General features: G+C 40.9%; 1 protein-coding gene across 6 annotated transcripts in view; it reads left to right on the top strand.

Annotated features, from left to right (window-relative positions):
• Chd8 (chromodomain helicase DNA binding protein 8) overlaps positions 1-20,034 on the top strand; it is a 74,578-nt gene that overhangs the window by 17,869 nt on the left and 36,675 nt on the right. For 5 of the 6 annotated variants that reach the window (XM_048355752.1, XM_048355754.1, XM_048355755.1 and 2 more), the window contains 6 exons: positions 7,465-8,515; positions 9,422-9,793; positions 10,857-11,242; positions 14,781-14,895; positions 19,540-19,722; positions 19,802-19,870. In XM_048355752.1, coding sequence (XP_048211709.1) covers positions 7,673-8,515; positions 9,422-9,793; positions 10,857-11,242; positions 14,781-14,895; positions 19,540-19,722; positions 19,802-19,870 — 1,968 coding nt within the window. In that variant the 5' untranslated portion in view covers positions 7,465-7,672. Of the gene's footprint in view, positions 1-626; positions 1,328-7,464; positions 8,516-9,421; positions 9,794-10,856; positions 11,243-14,780; positions 14,896-19,539; positions 19,723-19,801; positions 19,871-20,034 lie in introns of those variants that run through there. The other variant, XM_048355751.1, reaches the window with a different exon arrangement.

Below are 20,034 nucleotides of genomic sequence, written 5' to 3'. Positions count from 1 at the left end.
ATAAATTTTCCACTTCTGACTTTTTGGAGATAAGAATCTCATGGACTTTCCTTCACTGGGTTGGTTTTGAATGGTGATTATCAGGTTCATAGTCAAATCAGTGTTGCTATAAAAAGGTAGTTGACTTGTTAGTATAATCAGAGTCTTTTTCCAAAATATGTCTCTTATAATTAGACTTGGCAAATGATTATATAGTAGGGAGGTACAAGAGGATATTTTAGAGATACCTTTGATGTTTTGAGCCTGAGTGAATGGGAAGCAGTATTGAACTATATAGCATACCTAATGGCAACTTTGGCATCTTTAAAGTAGGCAAGCTGAGGCCAAGTTGATCTTCTTCCTAGTTTAGACCTTAGAATATAGAAAATAAGATCTTAATATTGAAGATACTTTTCAGATAAAACTAGTGGTGTATTTTAATGATTGGCTTTGGTAGATTTAAGCGTACCTATCACCCTTGTGGGGTTAGTGTTGGCTGACTCAGCCTTTTGGGAATTAGAGTGGGCTCAAGTGGCCTTGCAAAGTGGACACTAACCACTATGTCTGAGTTTGTAGGTAGGGAGTGTGTGTGTGTGTGTGTGTGTGTGTGTGTGTGTGTGCGCGTGCGCGTGCGCGCGCACGTGAGTACTTATGATAGCTTTCTAGAAAGCAGTGCTGCTACCAAAGGGTTCAAGTGTCAAGTATGTATGTAAGCCAGCCTTATGGATTGTGGCAGAAAGATTGGTTTATCTTTTAAGAGCAACAGGCTCCATATTCCAGCCAGCAAACTATGATGAAGGGAAGATTTGGTACCTTTTATTGGGTAGTGACATAATAAGGTATAGTCACTACAGGAAAATGGGTTGACAGGGCTGCAGGGGTTGCAGAGGGAGGCAGAGCTGGCCTATTGCGGAACACTCCCTCCTAAGTTTTCAGTGTGCTTTGCAGAATACAGTGTGGTAAAAAATTTAATTCCCAGGACTGGTTTGCTGCACCATCAGACTGTTCCTCTAGCCAGGATCCTTCCAATCCCCCTTCTCCTTCTCCCCCCCCCCCGCCCCCCCTCCCCCCTCCCCCAGGAAAGCTGCAGGCTTCGCCTCGGCCCTAGAAACCGGATAGGCCTCTCCGTGCGCTCTCAACCTAACATGAGGGGGGAGGGGAAAGGAGCTCCCTTTGGTCCCGCCCTTTGCGCTGTTTGCGTTTCTGCGCCTTTGATGAGTGGCAGTGAACTTTGGCCAATCAGGACGTGGGGCGGGCAGGAGCTTCATGTTAGGTTGCGCAGGAGGAGGGGAAACTGGTGCTGGAGAGACAGCGAGAGGAGCGAACCGGCCCCCCACGGTCGCTGCAGGTAAAGCCACCTCTCTCCCACTGGAGTGAGGCACAGCTCTTTTTCTCCTTCAGGGCTTGTTTAAGCCTCTCTCTCTGCAACTTCCTTCCGAGCATTGCTCCTACCCATGGTATCCATCCCACCCCCATCTCATCTTGGCCATCCCCACCCTGGGGCACCCCCGCAACCTCCTTATCTTAAGTGCATGTATCTCATTTCCATTTTTGGGGTGCCAGTTACCCGAAATGTCTCATCTGTGCAGTATGGGCCTTACTGGCAATGACCCTGGCCGTATGAGCAGGTAATGTACCCGATTTCCCCCACCCCCACCCCCAATCGCGTTTTCCTCTGTCAGCTCTTCACTTCCTTACCTGGTCCATTCCCCTTCTTCATGAGTACATAATTTCTATAGTTTCTTCTTTGCCCTATGAAAAATACATGCTTTTAGCTTTAGTAGTTGCTTTTTTTTTGGCTTTCCTTATTTATAATGAAGGGCTCACTTTACCAGCCATATTTATCCTCAAATATCTTATACCCCTATAACTGGAGGGGGGGGGAGCCGCGGAAACAGCCACATATTTGGCAGTAAGAATGGTGAAGACAAGTAAAATGGCCTAGGATCTTGATCCTCTGGAGGAAATCTTACGTGGCTTCAAATTAATAGCTCCTTTTTTTATGTCTATGACCTCCATTCTTGGTCCCTGGTTTACCTAACTTTCAATTACATTCACTTTGGATGTTTGTTTCTTATTTCTGTGTAAGATTTGGGGGAGGAAAAAAAGATTTGAGGCTCTGTGTGTCTCATAAATATCATCACAGTACAGATTTTCAGTACTTTCCTGTTAAAATCATATTGGTGATTTTTATTTTTGCCCTCCTGATTATTTTTTCATCCAAAATTAAGTTGCTTCTACCCATCTTATGTTTTTTTCCCCCCCCCACTCCTGGTGCTTGAACTCAGGGCCTGAGCACTATCCCTGGCTTCTTTTTGCTTTTAGCACTCTACCACTTGAGCCACAGCACCATTTGTAGCTTTTTCTATATATGTGGTGCTGAGGAATTGAACCCAGGACTTCATGTATATGAGGCAAGCACTCTTAATTAACATAGGCCATATTCCAAGCCCATCTTATGTTTTAATAACCTGTGTTTATATCTATCTACAGCTGATCCTCTTGAAAAGGATACAGTTTCTGACAAGATTTATACAAGATAGTTTATTTTCTGAACCTTTGAACAAGCTAGTGATTAATGTATGGTGCTTTATAAAAGTGCGCGTTACAGAAAAAGGTCAATATTGCTTAATATGGCCATTTGTTCATTATCTAAGAGGATGGACAGTACTAAGAAATGGAGAATGGATGCCTGTGGTTCTGTTTATATAATATTTATTTATTTATTTATTGCTTGCTGTTCCTGGGGCTTGAACTCAGGGCTTGGGTGCTGTCCCTGAGCCTCTATGTACTCAAGGCTAGTGCTCTACCACTTGAGCCACATCACCATTTCTAGCTTTTTCTGTTTATGTAGTACTGAGGAATCAAATTCAGGGCTTCATGCATGTTAGGCAAGCATTCTACCACTAAGCCACATTCCTGGCCCCTGTTTATATAATTTTACCTATTAGACAATAGAATAATCTTTGCAGTTTTTCTTTTCCACCATAAACAGTAAACTATGATAAATTCCCTTTAGAGAAATTATAAGACACCTTATCCAATCACAGAGATACTGATAACTTTCCCCTGCTAGGCATGCTGCCTTTTCTGTCTTAAATACCACTGCTCCCCATGTTTTATTTTTTACAGATTGATCCTTACTGACCCAAAGATTTTGACTAATTTTACCAAACTTGTGATATTGAATTAATATTTTGAAATTACATTTATCCCTACTTCCAGTTCCCATAAGATCTTCTAAAGAAACCAACCCTCCATCTCTCAGTTGAGAATCACTGCTTTGTTGAAAGGTATGCAGAGACTGAAGTGAAAAAAAAAATAGAGTAAAATTAAAATAAAATCTCTTATTATAGGACAGACTGCTACAGAAATGGACAAGGGTAGGCTGCTGTATAGCCTTGAGCAAAAGAAGCTCAGGGACAGTGCCTAGGCCCTGAGTTCAAGCTACAGGACTGGCAAGAAAAACCAAACCAAACCAAAACCCCCGAACCAGTTCATGCTTAAAAAAGGAATAGTTTGCTAGAAATAGGTGAGATGAAGAGTTATTATTGTTATTCATAAAAGTTTTTCTAGAGGTAATTGGCTTCTAGGTAGTTGTCCTTGAATTTCAGTCTTAACTGACTTTTTTCTTTCTACTCCACTACCTCCCATCCCCTCAAGATTTGTCTGGACGTGAGTCTGGACATTAATTTAGAATTATGAAAAGTGGTGAAGTACAGCTACTCAAAATTTGACTTCCATTTTGAGAACACTCATGTGTTTATAATCTAGTTAAGTGAGCCAAGACTTTTTTCATTGTTAATATGATCAAAGTTGGTATCACTTTATTATCTGGACAGTTGTTTTACCTTGAAATCTAGTGGGCCTCTATATTTACTAGCAGTGTTTAAACTATAGATAGAGAATTTGTGAGATAGACAAGCTTAGTGGAATAGGTCATATGGGTGGATGTAGTCAGATCGACCCACAAGTAAGAAAAAAGGAGGAAAGGAATAAGTTTATGTGGAGGCAGTTTAATACTGTGAAAATTAAAGATACTTTTAAATGGGAGCTAAGAAATAAAAAGAGAGAGAGAGAGAGAGAAAGGTATCAGGGCATCAGTGGCTCAGGCCTATAATACTAACAGTTTGAAGCCAGCCCAGGCAGGAAAGTCCATGAGATTCTTTAACTACAATAAACTACTCAGGAAAAGCTGGAAGGAAGTGGTGCTGTGGCTCAAGTGGTAGAGCACTAGCCTTGAGCAAAAGAAGGACAGAGCCCATGCCCAGAGTTCAAGCCTCAGGACCTGTGGGGGAGGGGGGGGAAACTAGGGTGAAAAATATATATGAACCACTCAAATGCTTCTTCTGATAGGGCCCTGGGTAACCATTCAACCAATGAAAAGAGCCAGGGCAGCACATGCACAAGTCATCAAGCAATCAGTGCACAAAGCCCAGGAGAGGAGATATGGGTGGAGCCTCACTATTAATGGGCTTCTACCCAGAATGGCCATTGGATTTTTCTTTGGTTCTTTCTAGATGATGAGCCCTGCTACTTTCTTTCATGGATTTTTTTTTCACTTGCAAATAAATTTACTCTGTATACTTAAAAAAATGTATGAAATTAATTGGGTCACTAGAGATGAGTTGGGATGGAGAAATAATGATACTTGGTGTTATACTAAGGTTTTTTGACTTACTGAACCTAGACTGAAGCAGTAGAAGCAAACATTTGATCTGTAAATTGGGCAGGGAGGTAAAGGTTAATGCACTAGTCTTTAAATGTGTTGTGTCATATGGGGGTATGATTAAGGAATTACTTCAGAAACTGTTAGCCTTGTTTCTCATTTAAAAAGTAGAATTATGACAGGCACTATTGGCTCACAATCCTAGCTACTTAGGAGGCTGAGATTTGAGGATTTTGGTTTGAAGCCAGCCTGGACAGGAAAGTCTGTGAGACTCTCATCTTGAATTAACCACCAAAAGGTCAAAGTAGAATTGTGTCTCAAGTGGTAGAGAACTAGCTTTGATCAAAAAGCTCAGGGAAGATCCCAGACCCTGAGTTCAGCCCCAGGATGAGCATAAAGAAAAAGAAGGGTGGGAAGGGCGTTTATATCTTAGTCAGGCACCAGTGCTCATATCTGTAATCTTAGTTACTCAGGAGGCTGAGATCCTGAAGATCAAGGTTTGAAACCACCTGGAGGAGAAAGTTGTATGAGACTTTATCTCCAAAATAACCAGCAAAAAGCTGGGCTGGAAATGTGGCTCAAGTGGTAGAGCATCAGTAGTGAGCAAAAAAGCTAAGCAAATTCATCAGGCCTTGAATTCAAGCCCCCATACCACAAAAAGAAAGAAAAAAATCTGTCCTCAGTGTGAAAAGGCATATATAAAATTCTAGCACTCATTAGGCTCAGGAAGGAGAATCCCAAGTTTAAGGCCAGACTGAACTACATAGCAAACTCAAGACCAGCTGGTTAACGTAGTGGAACCCTGTTTCAAATAAAAAAAAATTAAAAATGTACTTAACCACACAAATTATAAACAAGTGAGATTTCTTGTTTTGTTTTATTGCCAGTCCTGGGGCTTGAATTCAGGGCCTGGGCACTGTCCCTGGCTTCTTTTTGTTCAAGGCTAGCACTCTACCACTTGAGCCACAGTGCCACTTCTGGCTTTTTCTCTATATGTGGTGCTGAGGAATCGAACAGGCTGAGCACTTTACCACTAGGCCATATTCCCAGCCCCAAGATTTCTTAAATTAGGCCATCATAGGGGAGAAGGGCGGCATTAGGTGAATAAATAGCAAGGTGTTGTTTATAAACCACCAGCAAAAACTTCTAGTTAGCTGGACAGTAGTGGCTCATACTTGTAACTCACACCTGTAATCCTCAGTACTAAGAGACCGATCTGAGGATTGCAGCTCCAAGCTAGCTCAGGCAGCAAAGCCCATGAGACTCTTATCTCCAATTAACCACCGAAAAGCTAGGAGTGGAGCTGTGGCTCTAGTGGGAGAGTGCTAGCCTTGAACAAAAAAGCTCAGCAGAGACAATCAGAACGTACTATATTCATAAATTGCTTTGTTGAATGGCAACTTCTTTGTAAACTACTTAAAGATAATAAAATATTTTAAAAGTTTTAACCAGTTAAAAGAAAAAGAAAGGCCTAGCATGCATGAAGCCCGGGGTTAAATTCCTCAGCATCACATATGCAGAAAACAGCTAGAAGTCGTGCTATGGCTCCAGTGGTAGACTTTTAGCCTTGAGCAGAAGAAGCTCAGGGATGGTGCCCAGGCCCTGAGGTCAAGCCCCAGGACTGGCAAAAAAAAAAAAAAAAAAAAAAGGTGATGGATTGGCTGAGAATGTGACCTAGTGGCAGAGTGCTTGCCAGGATTATGGTTCGGAACCACTGGTGCCCGTTTGATAGTTTTTCTTTTTCTTCTGTCAGTGTTTTTATGAACTTAAACCCCTAGGTTTGGACTTTGTAAAATGTACTTTTGGCCATTTGTAAGGCAGCTTTTTAAGATAAGAAGCTTTCTACTGTCTCTCTCTCTCTCTTTCTCTCTCTCTCTCTCTTTTTTTTTTTTTTTTTGCCAGTCCTGGGGCTTGAACTCAGGGCCTGAGCACTGTCCCTGGTTTCTTTTTGCTCAAGGCTAGCACTCTGCCAACTTGAACCACAGTGCCATTTCTGGCCTTTTCTATATATGTGGTGCTGGGGAATCAAACCCAGGGCCTCATGTATATGAGGCAGGCACTCTTGCCACTAGGCCATATTCCCAGCCCCCTACTGTCTCATTTTTGAATCAAGGAATACCTTGTAGTTTCGGTGAGAACTGAATGGTTTAGTCCAGATATTACAAGCAAGGCCCAGAACCACAGGTACAAAAAAGAAAGAAATGCATAGAAACAGCTGAATGGCCTTGGCAGATAAAAGCTTCAAAAGGGGGGCTGGGGATATGGCCTAGTGGCAAGAGAGCTTGCCTCGTATACATGAGGCCCTGGGTTCCATTCCCCAGCACCACATATACAGAAAACGGCCAGAAGTGGCGCTGTGGCTCAAGTGGCAGAGTGCTAGCCTTGAGCAAAAGGAAGCCAGGGACAGTGCTCAGGCCCTGAGTCCAAGGCCCAGGACTGGCCAAAAAAAAAGCTTCAAAAGGAATTATTTTTAAAAGTTTTTTTTTTTGGTAGCAAAGAGTGATTTATCAGTGAAGTAGAATTCCACCTTTATGGTAAAGTGGGAAGTTTGAATGCGGAGCTGCTGCTTCAACAGAGACCATACACTTCACTGGTCAGGAGGTTAGTTTAGGTAAAGACTGAACTACCGTAACTTCTCCCCTTTGAGGCAGGATATGGATGTCCTTTCAGCTGTATGTATGTCCTGAGATTTACCCACTATGATATTTCCTTATTTTACTACCACTTCAAATTAAGATGGTACCTGAGAAGGAGAGGTTTTCTCTGAGATTACCAACTTTGCTTATTTTTCATTTGTATTTGTATTCCTACAACAGGAGCTCCATCATCTTCCTCTGAAGACCTAGCCAACCAATTTCATGAAGGTCAGGACAATCTGACATGTTTTTTGCCTTTTTACTGAAGAGTAATCCTCTTCTATTGTGTCTATTTTTTTCTCAATAGGGGAGGGGAGGGGAGAACCAGTGCCCCCCCTCCCCTTCTTTTCCTAGACATTGGGAAAATACCTCCCATTTCTTCTCCAAGATGGCAGACCCCATTATGGATCTGTTTGATGACCCAAATTTATTTGGGCTGGACTCTCTGACTGATGACAGCTTTAACCAGGTTACTCAAGACCCTATTGAGGAAGCCCTTGGACTGCCAAGCTCTCTGGACTCCTTGGATCAAATGAACCAGGATGGTGGAGGTGGTGATGTGGGCAGTTCATCAGGAAGTGGCCTGGTCCCCCCACCAGAGGAAACAGCACCCACAGAACTTCCCAAAGAATCTCCAGCTCCAGCTCCAGAATCCTTAACATTGCATGATTATACCACTCAGCCTGCCAGCCAGGAACAGCCAGCCCAACCTGTCTTACAGACATCGACGCCAGCATCAGGACTTCTGCAGGTCTCCAAGAGTCCGGAGATCCTGAGCCAAGGGAATCCTTTCATGGGTGTCTCGGCCACAGCCGTCTCCTCCAGTAATCACGGAGGACAACCACCTCAGTCAGCCCCTAAGATTGTTATCCTTAAGGCCCCACCAAGTTCCTCAGTCACAGGTGCCCATGTGGCACAAATTCAGGCTCAAGGTATCACCAGCACAGCTCAGCCCCTGGTGGCTGGCACAGCCAATGGTGGAAAAGTCACTTTTACCAAAGTGCTAACTGGCACACCCCTTCGACCAGGTGTTTCCATTGTCTCTGGTAATACAGTGTTGGCCGCCAAGGTCCCTGGGAACCAGGCTGCTGTTCAGCGCATTGTCCAGCCCAGCCGACCAGTAAAGCAGCTAGTTCTCCAGCCAGTTAAGGGTTCAGCTCCTGCTGGAAACCCTGGGGCCACAGGGCCCCCACTGAAGCCTGCAGTTACACTGACCTCTACACCTACTCAGGTGACTTGAGTGAAAGGGGGAGGTGAATTTTGGTTTCATAGAGGGCCCGGCAACTGTATGATTGAGTACCTGTGAGAGCTGACTCTGTAAAAACCTGTTTGTTTAAGCTCTGTCTGATTTTCGTCAGTTAGTGCTGACAGTCATATACTACCTGTTGTTAGGTGGAAGCAGTAAACTTATTTTGAGCTCTCACATGTTTACTGTGCCTAATTCCTAAGCCTAGCTGATTTTCAGTATAAAATGGACCCAGTCCTTGTATAGCTCACAGTATTCTGGAAAAGATAGTTGTTAAATAAATATTCACAATAAAGTATGGTACCGTTTTATGGGAAAAGTAGAGGATACTGAGAGAAACATCTTTGAAAATGGATAATTATATACACAAGACTTGTGAAAACATCTTTCTCTAAGTCTTCTGTTTTGTTTTGAGATAGGTCTTGCTATGTATGTAGCCCAGGCTGGCTTTTAACTTGGGATTCTCCTGCTTCATCCTCCTATTGGTGCCACCACACCTCTCTTTCTTCCATTCTTATTACCCTTCTACTACATTTTGTTGTAAGGAAGTAGAGGCTTTAAGTAAAAGACTAGAAGAGTGAGAATGTGCTAGGCAATATTAGTTAGCAGACCCTGTAAGGAAGTAGGTTTCAGTTCAATAAGGATTTATAGATTTACAAAATCTAAATGGTTGCCTTAGAAGATAGTGAGCCTCTCAGCAGAAGTTTTTCAGAATTGGGCTTGATAGCCCATGGGGAAAAATGGATATCAATAAATGATTTTATCAAGACAGGTAGGGGGATGAATGAAAGGAATATTCTTTGACTTTCAGTTTTTATGAATCTAGGATGAAGAAATGAGTATGCTATTTTTTAATGTTGTGTCTCTTGCAATTTCCTTTCTTCACTGTAGGGTGAATCAAAACGCATCACCCTGGTCCTCCAGCAGCCACAGTCTGGAGGTCCCCAAGGACATCGGCATGTTGTGTTAGGGAGTCTACCAGGCAAGATAGTATTGCAGGGCAACCAGCTGGCAGCCCTGACTCAAGCCAAGAATGCCCAGGGGCAACCTGCCAAAGTTGTGACTATCCAGCTGCAGGTGCAACAGCCACAGCAAAAAATCCAGATTGTACCACAGCCTCCATCAGCACAGCCCCAGCCCCATCAATCACCCTCAGCTCAGCCGTTGACTCTGTCTTCTATGCAGCAGGCTCAGATCCTGGGACCGGGACAAAGTCCTGGACAGAGACTTTCAGTACCACTCAAGATGGTATTGCAGCCACAGGTGAGAGACCTACTTAGCAAGGAAAAGATGTAAAACCCTTGGTCATTTGCCACTACCCTCAGTCACCACTTACTGTTGATTGTGGGGACATGCTAAATTGATAACTAAGCAGATGCAGTCATTTATTCTATATCATGTAGAGATTGCAACGTTGTTAGGTTTGAGGTAAGAAATGATTTGTCTACTGTTTGTCTTTGAGCTGTTAAATTTACAGTCTTACATTGTTATAAAAGCACTTTGAAATTGCCTCTCACTTGGAGGATAATCAAGTGATCATCATCCACACCCCCCCCTTTTTTTCATTTTTAGGCCAGAGACCAATATTGGCTATATTGGTTGCAATTTTTCTAAAATACTGGATATGAAAACATGACAAAAAAGATTCTGAAGTTAGCTGGGCTCCAATGGTTCATACCTGTATTTCTATCTACTCAGGAAGCTGAGACGTGAGGATTGCAGTCCAAAGTCAGAAGAGTCCATGAGACTCTTATCTCCAATTAACCACCAGAAAACCGGAAGTGGCACTGTAACTCAAAGTGGTAGAATGCCAGTCTTTAGTGAAGAAGCTCAGGGACAGTTCCCAGGCCCTGAGTTCAAGCCTTATAACCAACAACAACAACAACAACAACAAAAAGATACTGAAGTTTAATTTGGGAGAATTCTTCCCTTCCCACAAATACCTACATTTCTTTATTTTTTATTTATTATTTTTTTTTTTTTTGGCCAGTCATGGGGCTTGGACTCAGGGCCTGAGTACTGTCCCTGGCTTCTGTTTGCTCAAGGCTAGCACTCTGCCACTTGAGCCACAGCGCCACCTCTGGCCGTTTTCTGTATATGCGGTGCTGGGGAATTGAACCCAGGGCTTCATGTATGCGAGGCAAGCACTGTTGCCACTAGGCCATATCCCCAGCCCCAAATACCTACATTTCTTTCCAGATGTATCTGGGTTCAGTAAGACTTTCTCTGAGCCTGGTTCTTAGTTAAGAGAACTAGTTTGAAGCCTGGATTATTTAGGCCATTTAACAGCAAACATGTTGAAATTAGAGTGTCTTTATTTCTATAGGCTGGCTCTTCCCAAGGAGCCTCTTCTGGCCTTTCTGTAGTTAAAGTTTTAAGTGCCAGTGAAATGGCAGCTCTGTCATCACCAGCAAGTTCTGTTCCACATACGGGAGGAAAAACAGGAATGGAGGAAAACCGAAGACTGGAGCACCAGAAGAAGCAAGAAAAAGCAAATCGGATTGTAGCAGAGGCCATAGCTAGGGCCCGAGCCCGGGGTGAGCAGAACATACCTCGTGTCCTCAATGAGGATGAGCTGCCTAGTGTTCGGCCAGAGGAGGAAGGTGAAAAGAAACGCAGGAAGAAGAATAGTGGGGAGAGGCTGAAGGAGGAAAAGCCAAAGAAGAGTAAAACCTCTGGTTCTTCTAAAACTAAGGGCAAGAGTAAGCTAAAGTGAGTACTTTTTTCTGTTCTTATGCAATAAATGAAGTTCACATACTAGCTTTTAAGTAATAGTGACAAAAAGTTGTATTTAGCTGCTATTGGCTCAGGGTAATCTCATACAAAATAAGAAGACCTTTTTTTCCTGTCCTAATTGCTTATATGATTAAACAGAAATTTGCAAATAAGTATATTTTAAAACAAAAACACTAAGACACAGGAAAAATGTAATTATTATGACAAGGCTTCCTCTAAAAGCTCCAACTTTATGCATTCATATATTCTTGATACTGTATCACTGTAGCGTGCAGGAGTTTTCTTACTATCTCTCCACCCTCTACTCCAGTAAAAAGAACTATTGGAGATTCAGTGTTGCTGTTCTTGTATCTTAACTGAATTGGAAATTTAAGCACTCACTTTAAGCTGTAATCAGTGTTAATGAAACTGTGGCTTACTGTATTTCTTGTCACAATTGAGTGCCTTCTCTTTCCCTTCCGTGTCTTACATAGCTTCTCCAATCTTACTAGCTTCAGCTCCTTGCTGAAGATTCTTCTGCTTTTTAATTTTTTTTTGGGAGGGGGGCCAGTCCTGGGCCTTGAACTCAGGGCCTGAGCACTGTCCCTGGCTTCTTTTTGCTCAAGGCTAGCACTCTGCCACTTGAGCCACAGCGCCACTTCTGGCCATTTTCTGTATATGTGGTGCTGGGGAATCGAACCCAGGGCCTCGTGTATACAAGGCAAAGCACTCTTGTCACTAGGCCATATCCCCAGCCCCTCTTCTGCTTTTTAATAGAAAGTTTCATATTTGAGTCTCTCAGAAGTTGTCAGGACAGGTATTGTTCTTAGTGTTCACAAATAAGGAACACTAATGATAAAACTGACAAGATCTTCTACTTTGTTTCCTCTTCTCCTTTTATTAGCATTATTTCCTTCTTATTACCATAAATTAGTTGTACAATGAGGGTTCATTATATATATATATGTACATATATACCTACCCACACTTATATAGTATACTTTGATGAAATACTGTACTGTTTCTTAACCACATTCCTCCTCTCTCATTTTTTTTCTTTTTCTTTTTTGCCAGTCCTGGGGCTTGGACTCAGGTTCTCAGCACTGTCCCTGGCTTCCTTTTTGCTCAAGGCTAGCACTCTACTTCTTGAGCCACAGCGCCACTTCCGGCCTTTTCTGTTTATGTGGTGCTGAGGAATCAAACCCAGGGCTTTGTGCATGCTAAGCAAGCACTCTACCACTAAGCCATATTCCCAGCCCCCTCCTCTCTCATTTTAAGATTTCTAATGTGGTTCAGATACATATGGCATACTTCAATCACATTCACTCCACATTAAATTTTCATTTCCCCTTTTCCCCTTTCCACTAGTCACTTATAATATGTACCACATTTCTTTTCTTGTTTTTTGTTTGTTTGTTTGTTTGTTTTTGCCAGTCCTGGGGCTTGAACTCAGAGCTTGAGCACTGTCCCTGGCGTTTTTTGCTCAAGGCTAGCACTCTACCACTTAAGCCAAAGCACTACTTCTGGATTTTTCTATATATGTGGTGCTGAGGAATCGAACCCAGGGCTTTATGTATGTGAGGCAAGCACTCTACCACTAGGTCATATTCCCATCCCCCCATTTCTTTATGTATTCATCCGTTGTTTGATACCTAGGCTCATTTTATACACATACAGACACACACACACATTTATATATATGTATGTATATGATAGTGTGTGCAGATATCTCTATTGTATGATGACTTGTATTTCTTTAGCTCAAGAGTCCTATAGCAAGACCATATAATAAATTGATTTTTACTCTTGAGGAACTGGTTTCATGGTGGCTGTACTAATTTACATTCCCACCAGTATGTACGGGTTCCTTTCAACAGCATACTCCATCCCCCAGTCCTCACCAGCATTTGTTATTGTTTATTTTCTTGATGACAGCTATTCTTACTGGGGTAAGATGGAATCTCTGTCATTTTGATTTACATTCATTTTATGACTATAGATGTTGAGTATTTCTTCATATATGTATTAGTGATTTGTATTTTTGAGAACTCTTTAGTTTGTTTGACCATGTATTAATTGGATTATCTGTTCTTTGGTGTTTAATTTTTTGAGGTATTTATATATATTCTGGATATTAATCTTTTCTCTGATGAGTCCCTTCATCTGGTCATTTTCTTTAATGTACAGTAGGAACATTTTAATTTGGTATGATCCATCAGTCTATTCTGACTCTTTACTTCCTGAGCAATTTGAGTCATACCCGAGAAAGCCATTGTCTCTACCTAGATCTTTAAGGTTTTTCCTCCCTTACTTTCAAAGTTACAGGTTTTACATATGGATCTTTGATTTATTTTAAATTTATTTTTCTATGAGTGAGAGAAGGGAGGTAGCTTTAGTCTTCTACATGCAGATATCCTGTTTTTCCAATATCATTTGTTGAAGAAGTTGCATTCCTTAGAAATCAAATGGCTTATAGCTATGAGTTTATTTCTGGATATTCTGTTAATTTGTGTGTTTCTGTGCCAAGGCTTTCTAGGTTTTTGTTGTTGTTTTGCTGGTACTGGGCCTTAAACTCAGGTCCTTGGCACTATCTCTTAGTTTTTTTTTTCAGCTCCACTTCCAGCTTTTAAGAAGTATATGCAAAATTTTATGTTATTACAAAGTATTGTACAAGCTGGACACTGGCAGCTCATGCCTATAATCCTAGCTACTCAAGAGGTTGAGGTCTGAGAGTCATGGTTGAAAGACAGCCTGACCACGAAAGTCTGTGATTGTTATCTCCAACTAACCACCAGAAAACTGGAAGTGATGATGTGCTCAAAGTGGTGGAGTGCTAGTCTTGAACAAAAAGAGCTCAAGGACATTGCCCAGTCCTGAGTTCAAACCCCACAATCAACAAAACAATTAACATAAAATAAAGTGTTGTACAGAGGGGGTTACCATTTCATAAGTCAGGAAATGAGTACACTTTTTAGACAATGTCACCCTTCCTTCACTTTCCCCTGGTTTCTGTCTCCTGTCCCTGCTTACAAGTTGCATAGTTCGTTTTCCATACACTGGATACCATTACTGCATTTGTTCACCCTTCCTCCTTCCATTTCTGCTCCTACTTCCAGCTTATTGGTGGTTAATTGGAGATAAGAGTCTCTCAGATTTGTCTACCCAGGCTGGCTTGTAACTGCAATTCTCTGATCTCATCCTTGTGAGTAGCTGGGAATACAGGCATGAGCCACCAGGGTCCGACTGGCCTTGTAGTTCTTAATCTATTATTCATTTTACAGTCTTATACTACCTTCCATTAAGTATTTGTGAGTACAATGGGTAGCAAGGATTTTCCAAATGTAGTCAGTAGTTTGTAAGCCCCAGTATCTTTTTTTCCAAATATAGTATTCAATAGGTTTTTTTTTTCCCCCGTAGGCTTAAGATACAAACATATTTGTCTAGAATTTTCTATGTGGTGGCTTGGATTAATTATGCTGTCTTACCCAAAAGTTTCCTTTTTCTCACTGAAAATTAGATTGGTTTTTCTTTTTAGCACCATCACTCCTGTAGTGAGTAAGAAAAGAAAACGTAATACTTCATCTGATAATTCAGATGTGGAAGTCATGCCTGCACAATCACCCCGGGAGGATGAAGAAAGCAGCATTCAGGTAAAGGAATCCCTACCTAAAGAGCCTAGGAAAGGTTAAACATCCCTAATCTTAAATCCAAGGTGCTCCAAGATCTAAAACTTTGAGGGTTACCATGATACCTCAAGTGGAAAAAAGCATACATACTCCAACCTTAGAAAACCAGCTCAGGCTATGCATAAGGTATATATGACATTTAAGTCACATCTAATTATAATTAACAAATGAAGAGCTGAAGTAGGCTGAAAAGTGAATGGTCAATGTCTTGTTATTTTTTTTTTCCTGGTCCTGGGGCTTGAACTCTGGACATAAGCAGTGTCCCTGAGCTGCTTTTGCTCAAGACAAGTGCTATACCACTTGAGCCACACACCACTTCCCCACTTGAGCCATAGCATCACTTCGGACTTTTTTTTTTTGTTTTTTTTTTTTGAGTAGTTTATTGGAGATGAGTCTCAGGGAGCTTCCTGCCTGGGCTAGTTTTGAACTACAATTCTCAAATCTTGGCCTCTTGAGTAGCTAGGATTACAGGTGTGAAGCACCAGTGCCACCTCAATCTTTTTTATCTTTTTGTGTTGTTTTTTTAAACACAAAAGTGTATTATGGGGCTGGGAATGTGGTGAGTAGTAGAGTGCTTGCCTAGCATGCATGAAGCCCTGGTTTTGATTCCTAAGTACCATATAAACAGAAAAGGCCGGTAGTGGTATTGTGGCTCAAAAATGATAGTCTTGAGACAAAAGAAGCTCAGGGTTGACCAAGGCCCTGAGTTCAAGCCCCAGGACTGGCAAAAAAAGAAAAACAAACAAAACAAAACAGAAAACAACCCAGCAATGTTCCAGTAATCCTACCTATTCAAGAAGATAAGATCTTAAGATCACAGCCAGCCTGACCAGGTAAGTGTGTGAGACTCTTTTGTCCAATTAACTACTACCAAAAGCTGGAAGTGATGTTGTGGCTCAAGTGGTAGAGAATCAGCCCAGGGCTATTATACACACACTACCATAAAAATATTATTTCCTCATATTCTAGTCTTTCAAAAACTAAGCAAATAATATGAAATCGTGCTGTAGTTCAAATGATTGCTATAATGTTTTCCCTTAGACCTGTGCACCTATCCCTGTTGTCTTGCTTTTTCTACTTGAGAGTAGAATTTATACGAGAGAATTCTGACTCTATACCTTGAGTGCTTAGTCACAAAACTTTTCTGTTTGGAAGATGAGAGGCATTGGTAAAACCAAAAGAAGCCAGACCAAAGAGCTTTGGATCTAGTTTACATCTGTAAGAAAAAAAAAAAAAAAAAAAAAAAGAACAAACAGAAACCAGCATTAAGATTCAGGAAACCACTGTGAGTAAAGCTCAATGGTAAAGCCCTATGTTTGAGTTCTAGTACCAAAGAAAAAGAGTAATTCAAAGGGAATACCAAATTCGAGAGACACAGGGTAAAAAAAGAGAAATAACTACAAAAGCAATACTTGCAAAACTGTTTGGTGTAAGTGAACTGAACACCAGGGGGGAGGAGGGAAAGGGGGGGAGGGAGGGGGGCATGAGGGACAAGGCAACAAACAGTACAAGAAATGTATCCAATGCCCAACGTATGATACTGTAACCTCTCTGTACGTCAGTTTGATAATAAAAATTTGAGGAAAAAAAAAAAAAGAAACTATGCAACTTAACAATGTTGTTGAAATTACAAAATAGTAGATGAAACTTACCAGTTTATCATCTTATTACTACAAATGAAGTCTCACAGGCCTGTTAGAGAATTTGAAATAAATGTTATTTGGTTAAAGGAAAAAAAAAAAAAAAAAAGAAAAAGCATTTAGGAGATTCATAGTACTTTGAAACTTCAAAGTAGATCTGTGTGATTGGCTAATGTACTTAGCTGGTCTTATTTCTTCATTAGCAAATGGAGATTTGGACTAAATGAACCTTGAATGCCTCTCTTAGCTATTAATACATATTGATACCTTTTTATTGCATTACTTTTGTGTTGAAACAAGGTCTAGCTATATTTTCTAGGCTAGTCTTAGACTAAATGATCCTCCTACGCCAGCCTCTCAAGTGCCGAGTTTACAGATGTGTAGCACCAGGCTCAGCCCTCTTTTGTTAATGGCATTGACAAACTGTTATTTGTATTTTCTGGGGAAAATTAACAAGCAAGAATAGTCAAGGCATTTCTATCAGGAGAATAGGGCAATCTCTCAGCCTCACCAATATAATGAAACAATGATAACTAAGACTTTGGAATTGGACAAGAAATAAGAGATAAATAACATGTAGTAATCCTAGAAATAGACTTAGCTAATGAGAATTTTGTGTATATTACTCAAATTTTTAATTGATGAGGGAATGGTATGTAGGACAACTGGCTACCAAACTCTTCCCCTTTTCCCCTCCTCGTTCTAGGCCTTGAACTCAAGGCTTAGGTACTATCCCTGAGCTTCTTGTGCTCAAGGCTAGCACAGTACCACTCTAGCCATGGCATAACTTCTGGCTTTTCCTGAGTAGTTAGAATAAATTCACATCCCTCCTGAACTGAGACTATGAAAATACTCTTTTTTTTTTTCCTTTGTCAGTGTGGGGCTTGAACTCAGGGCCTGGGTACTGTTCCTGAGCTTTGGTGCTCAAGGCTAGTGTGCTACCACTTGAGCCACAATTCCATTTCTGGTTTTCTGGTGATTAATTGGGGATAAGAGTCTCATGGACTTTTCTGCCCAGGCTGGCTTCAAACCAGGATTCTCATATCTCAGCCTTTTGAGTAGCTAGGATTATAGGCATGGGCCATGAGTGCCTGGCTCTTAACTACTAATTCCTGAAAGGAAGAAAACCTAGCTGGATTTTTTTTATTCTTTTACCTTACCTAGACAAAAACAGCAATAAAAATGTCCAGTTTAATTGAAAGTCTAAATATAAAGTCATGAACATTCAGTATAATATGGTTACACAGGGATGGGAACATGGCCTAGTGGTGGAGTGCTTGCCTAGGATGCATGAAACTGGTTTTGATTCTTCAGCACCACATATGTAGAAAAAGCCAGAAGTGGTGCTGTAGCTCAAGTGGTAGAGTGCTAGCCTTGAGCAAAAAGAAGCCAAAGACAGTGCTCAGGCCCTGAGTTCAAGCCCCAGGACTGGCAAAATAAAATAAATAATATGGATACACATATTTTTCAGTTATCAAATGTGGTAGGTTGTCATAGAGAAGATAGTAAAATTTAGAAGTGAAAAGGAAGGATGGATACCCTTGATTCATAAAGTTATATGTGAGATAACTAAAACACCATAAATAGTTTAGTATTCAAGAATTCTTGAGTTCTAACTCTGACATTTACTAGCCTCGTCAATTTGAGCTTTAGTTTTTTCACTTGTGAAATGCACATAATGCCTGTGAAGTAGGTTGTTGTGAGGATTGGATGTAAACATTCACAAAGGATGTAGAACAGTGCTTGGCTTAGGGTGAGAGCATATATTGAAATTAATGAGCATGTTTGTTAGGTAAGTGAACTGTTAACTAATGTATTTGTTTAATAAAAGAGCAAACAAAAAGCCATGTTTTTATAATGACAAAGATTAATAAAATCTAGAAAGTGGTGTATTAGTTTGCTACGGGTACCATTAAAAAATACCATAAGCCATAGAGAGACCATATAGATAGTACTCCTTTTCCATCTTTTTTTGTTGTTCCCAAGCCTCTTTGTGCTCAAGGCTAGTGCTCTTTTTTTTTTTGACTTAAGTTTCTTTTCTTTTTTTTAAATTAAATTTTATTGACAAGGTGATGTACAGAGGGGGTACAGTTACATAATGAGGTAGTGAGTACATTTCTTGTCCTATTTGTTACACCCTCCCTCATTTTTCTATCCCTTTCCTAGTTCAGGTAAGCATATATACAATATCCAGTGTGCCAAAATCATATACAGTAACCACATGGGGAATGCCGAAGGAAATTCACTTAGAACATTAAACATAACAACAATAAAGTACTGTGTCCTTCTCTTGGCGTTCTTTTTAACGCTAGTGCTCTTAACACTTGAGCCACACCACCACTTCCCCCACTTGGTTTTTGAGTGGTTTATTGGAGATAAGAATCTCAAGGTGGACTTATCTCAAGGTGGACTTCCTTGGAGGCTGGCTTCAAACAGTGATCCTCAGATCCCATCCTCCTTACTATCAAGGATTGTAGGTGTCCACTAGGGCCTGGCTATAAATGTATTTTAGAATCAACTCATTTAAATTAAAATGTTCTTAACCTTTCCTTTCTGAAATTTCTTCTTTCCCTTCCCCTTTCTTCCTCTTTTATATCCTAATTCTTTTTTGTGTGTATGCCATTCTTGGGGCTTGAATCTATTCAGGGCCTGGATGCTGTCCCTGAGCTTAATTGCTCAAGACTAGCACTCTATCACTAGAGCCACAACTCCACCTATAGCTTTTTGGTGTTTACAGGTAGGAGTATCAGGAATTTTCCTGTCCAGGCTGATGTCAAACTACAGTCCTCAGATTTTAAGTCCCTGAGTAGCTAGGATTGAAGGCATGAGCCACCAATGCCCATCTTTAATTGTATAACCTATGAATTGTACGTCAACTCAACATACCAGTTTATGAGTACAGTGCATCTTGGTTAGTGTCATCCCTTTTAATTTCAACTGTTTCTGTGTGTGTTTTTTCTCTCTCAAGAAGAGACGCTCAAACCGCCAGGTGAAGCGAAAAAAATATACAGAGGACTTGGATATAAAGATCACAGATGATGAAGAGGAAGAAGAGGTAGATGTAACTGGTCCAATAAAACCTGATCCTATCCTTCCTGAACCAGTACAAGAACCAGATGGTGAGACTTTGCCTTCCATGCAGTTCTTTGTGGTAAGTTGAGAACATAAATAATTTAGAGGGTTGTCCTCTTGTCAGTCATTTCTTAATTGACAGTATCTTTTTACTATAGGAGAATCCCAGTGAAGAAGATGCAGCTATTGTGGACAAAGTGCTTTCTATGAGAGTTGTGAAGAAAGAGGTAAGGCCTTTATAGTATATTCACAGATTTTGTTAGAAATGTAACTTATTGTAGAATGTTACAGAGCTATATCCCAGGTTTTATTTATTAAAAAAATTTTTTTGACTTTTCAGGATTGGATCTAGAGTACTTTGTTACTGAGCTACATCCTCTCTGACAGGTTT

Source organism: Perognathus longimembris, chromosome 10 (genome assembly GCF_023159225.1).
Source record: "Perognathus longimembris pacificus isolate PPM17 chromosome 10, ASM2315922v1, whole genome shotgun sequence".
Lineage (NCBI taxonomy): Eukaryota > Metazoa > Chordata > Mammalia > Rodentia > Heteromyidae > Perognathus > Perognathus longimembris.
Note: the sequence above shows the minus strand (reverse complement) of the source record. Positions and strands in the feature narration are given on the sequence as shown.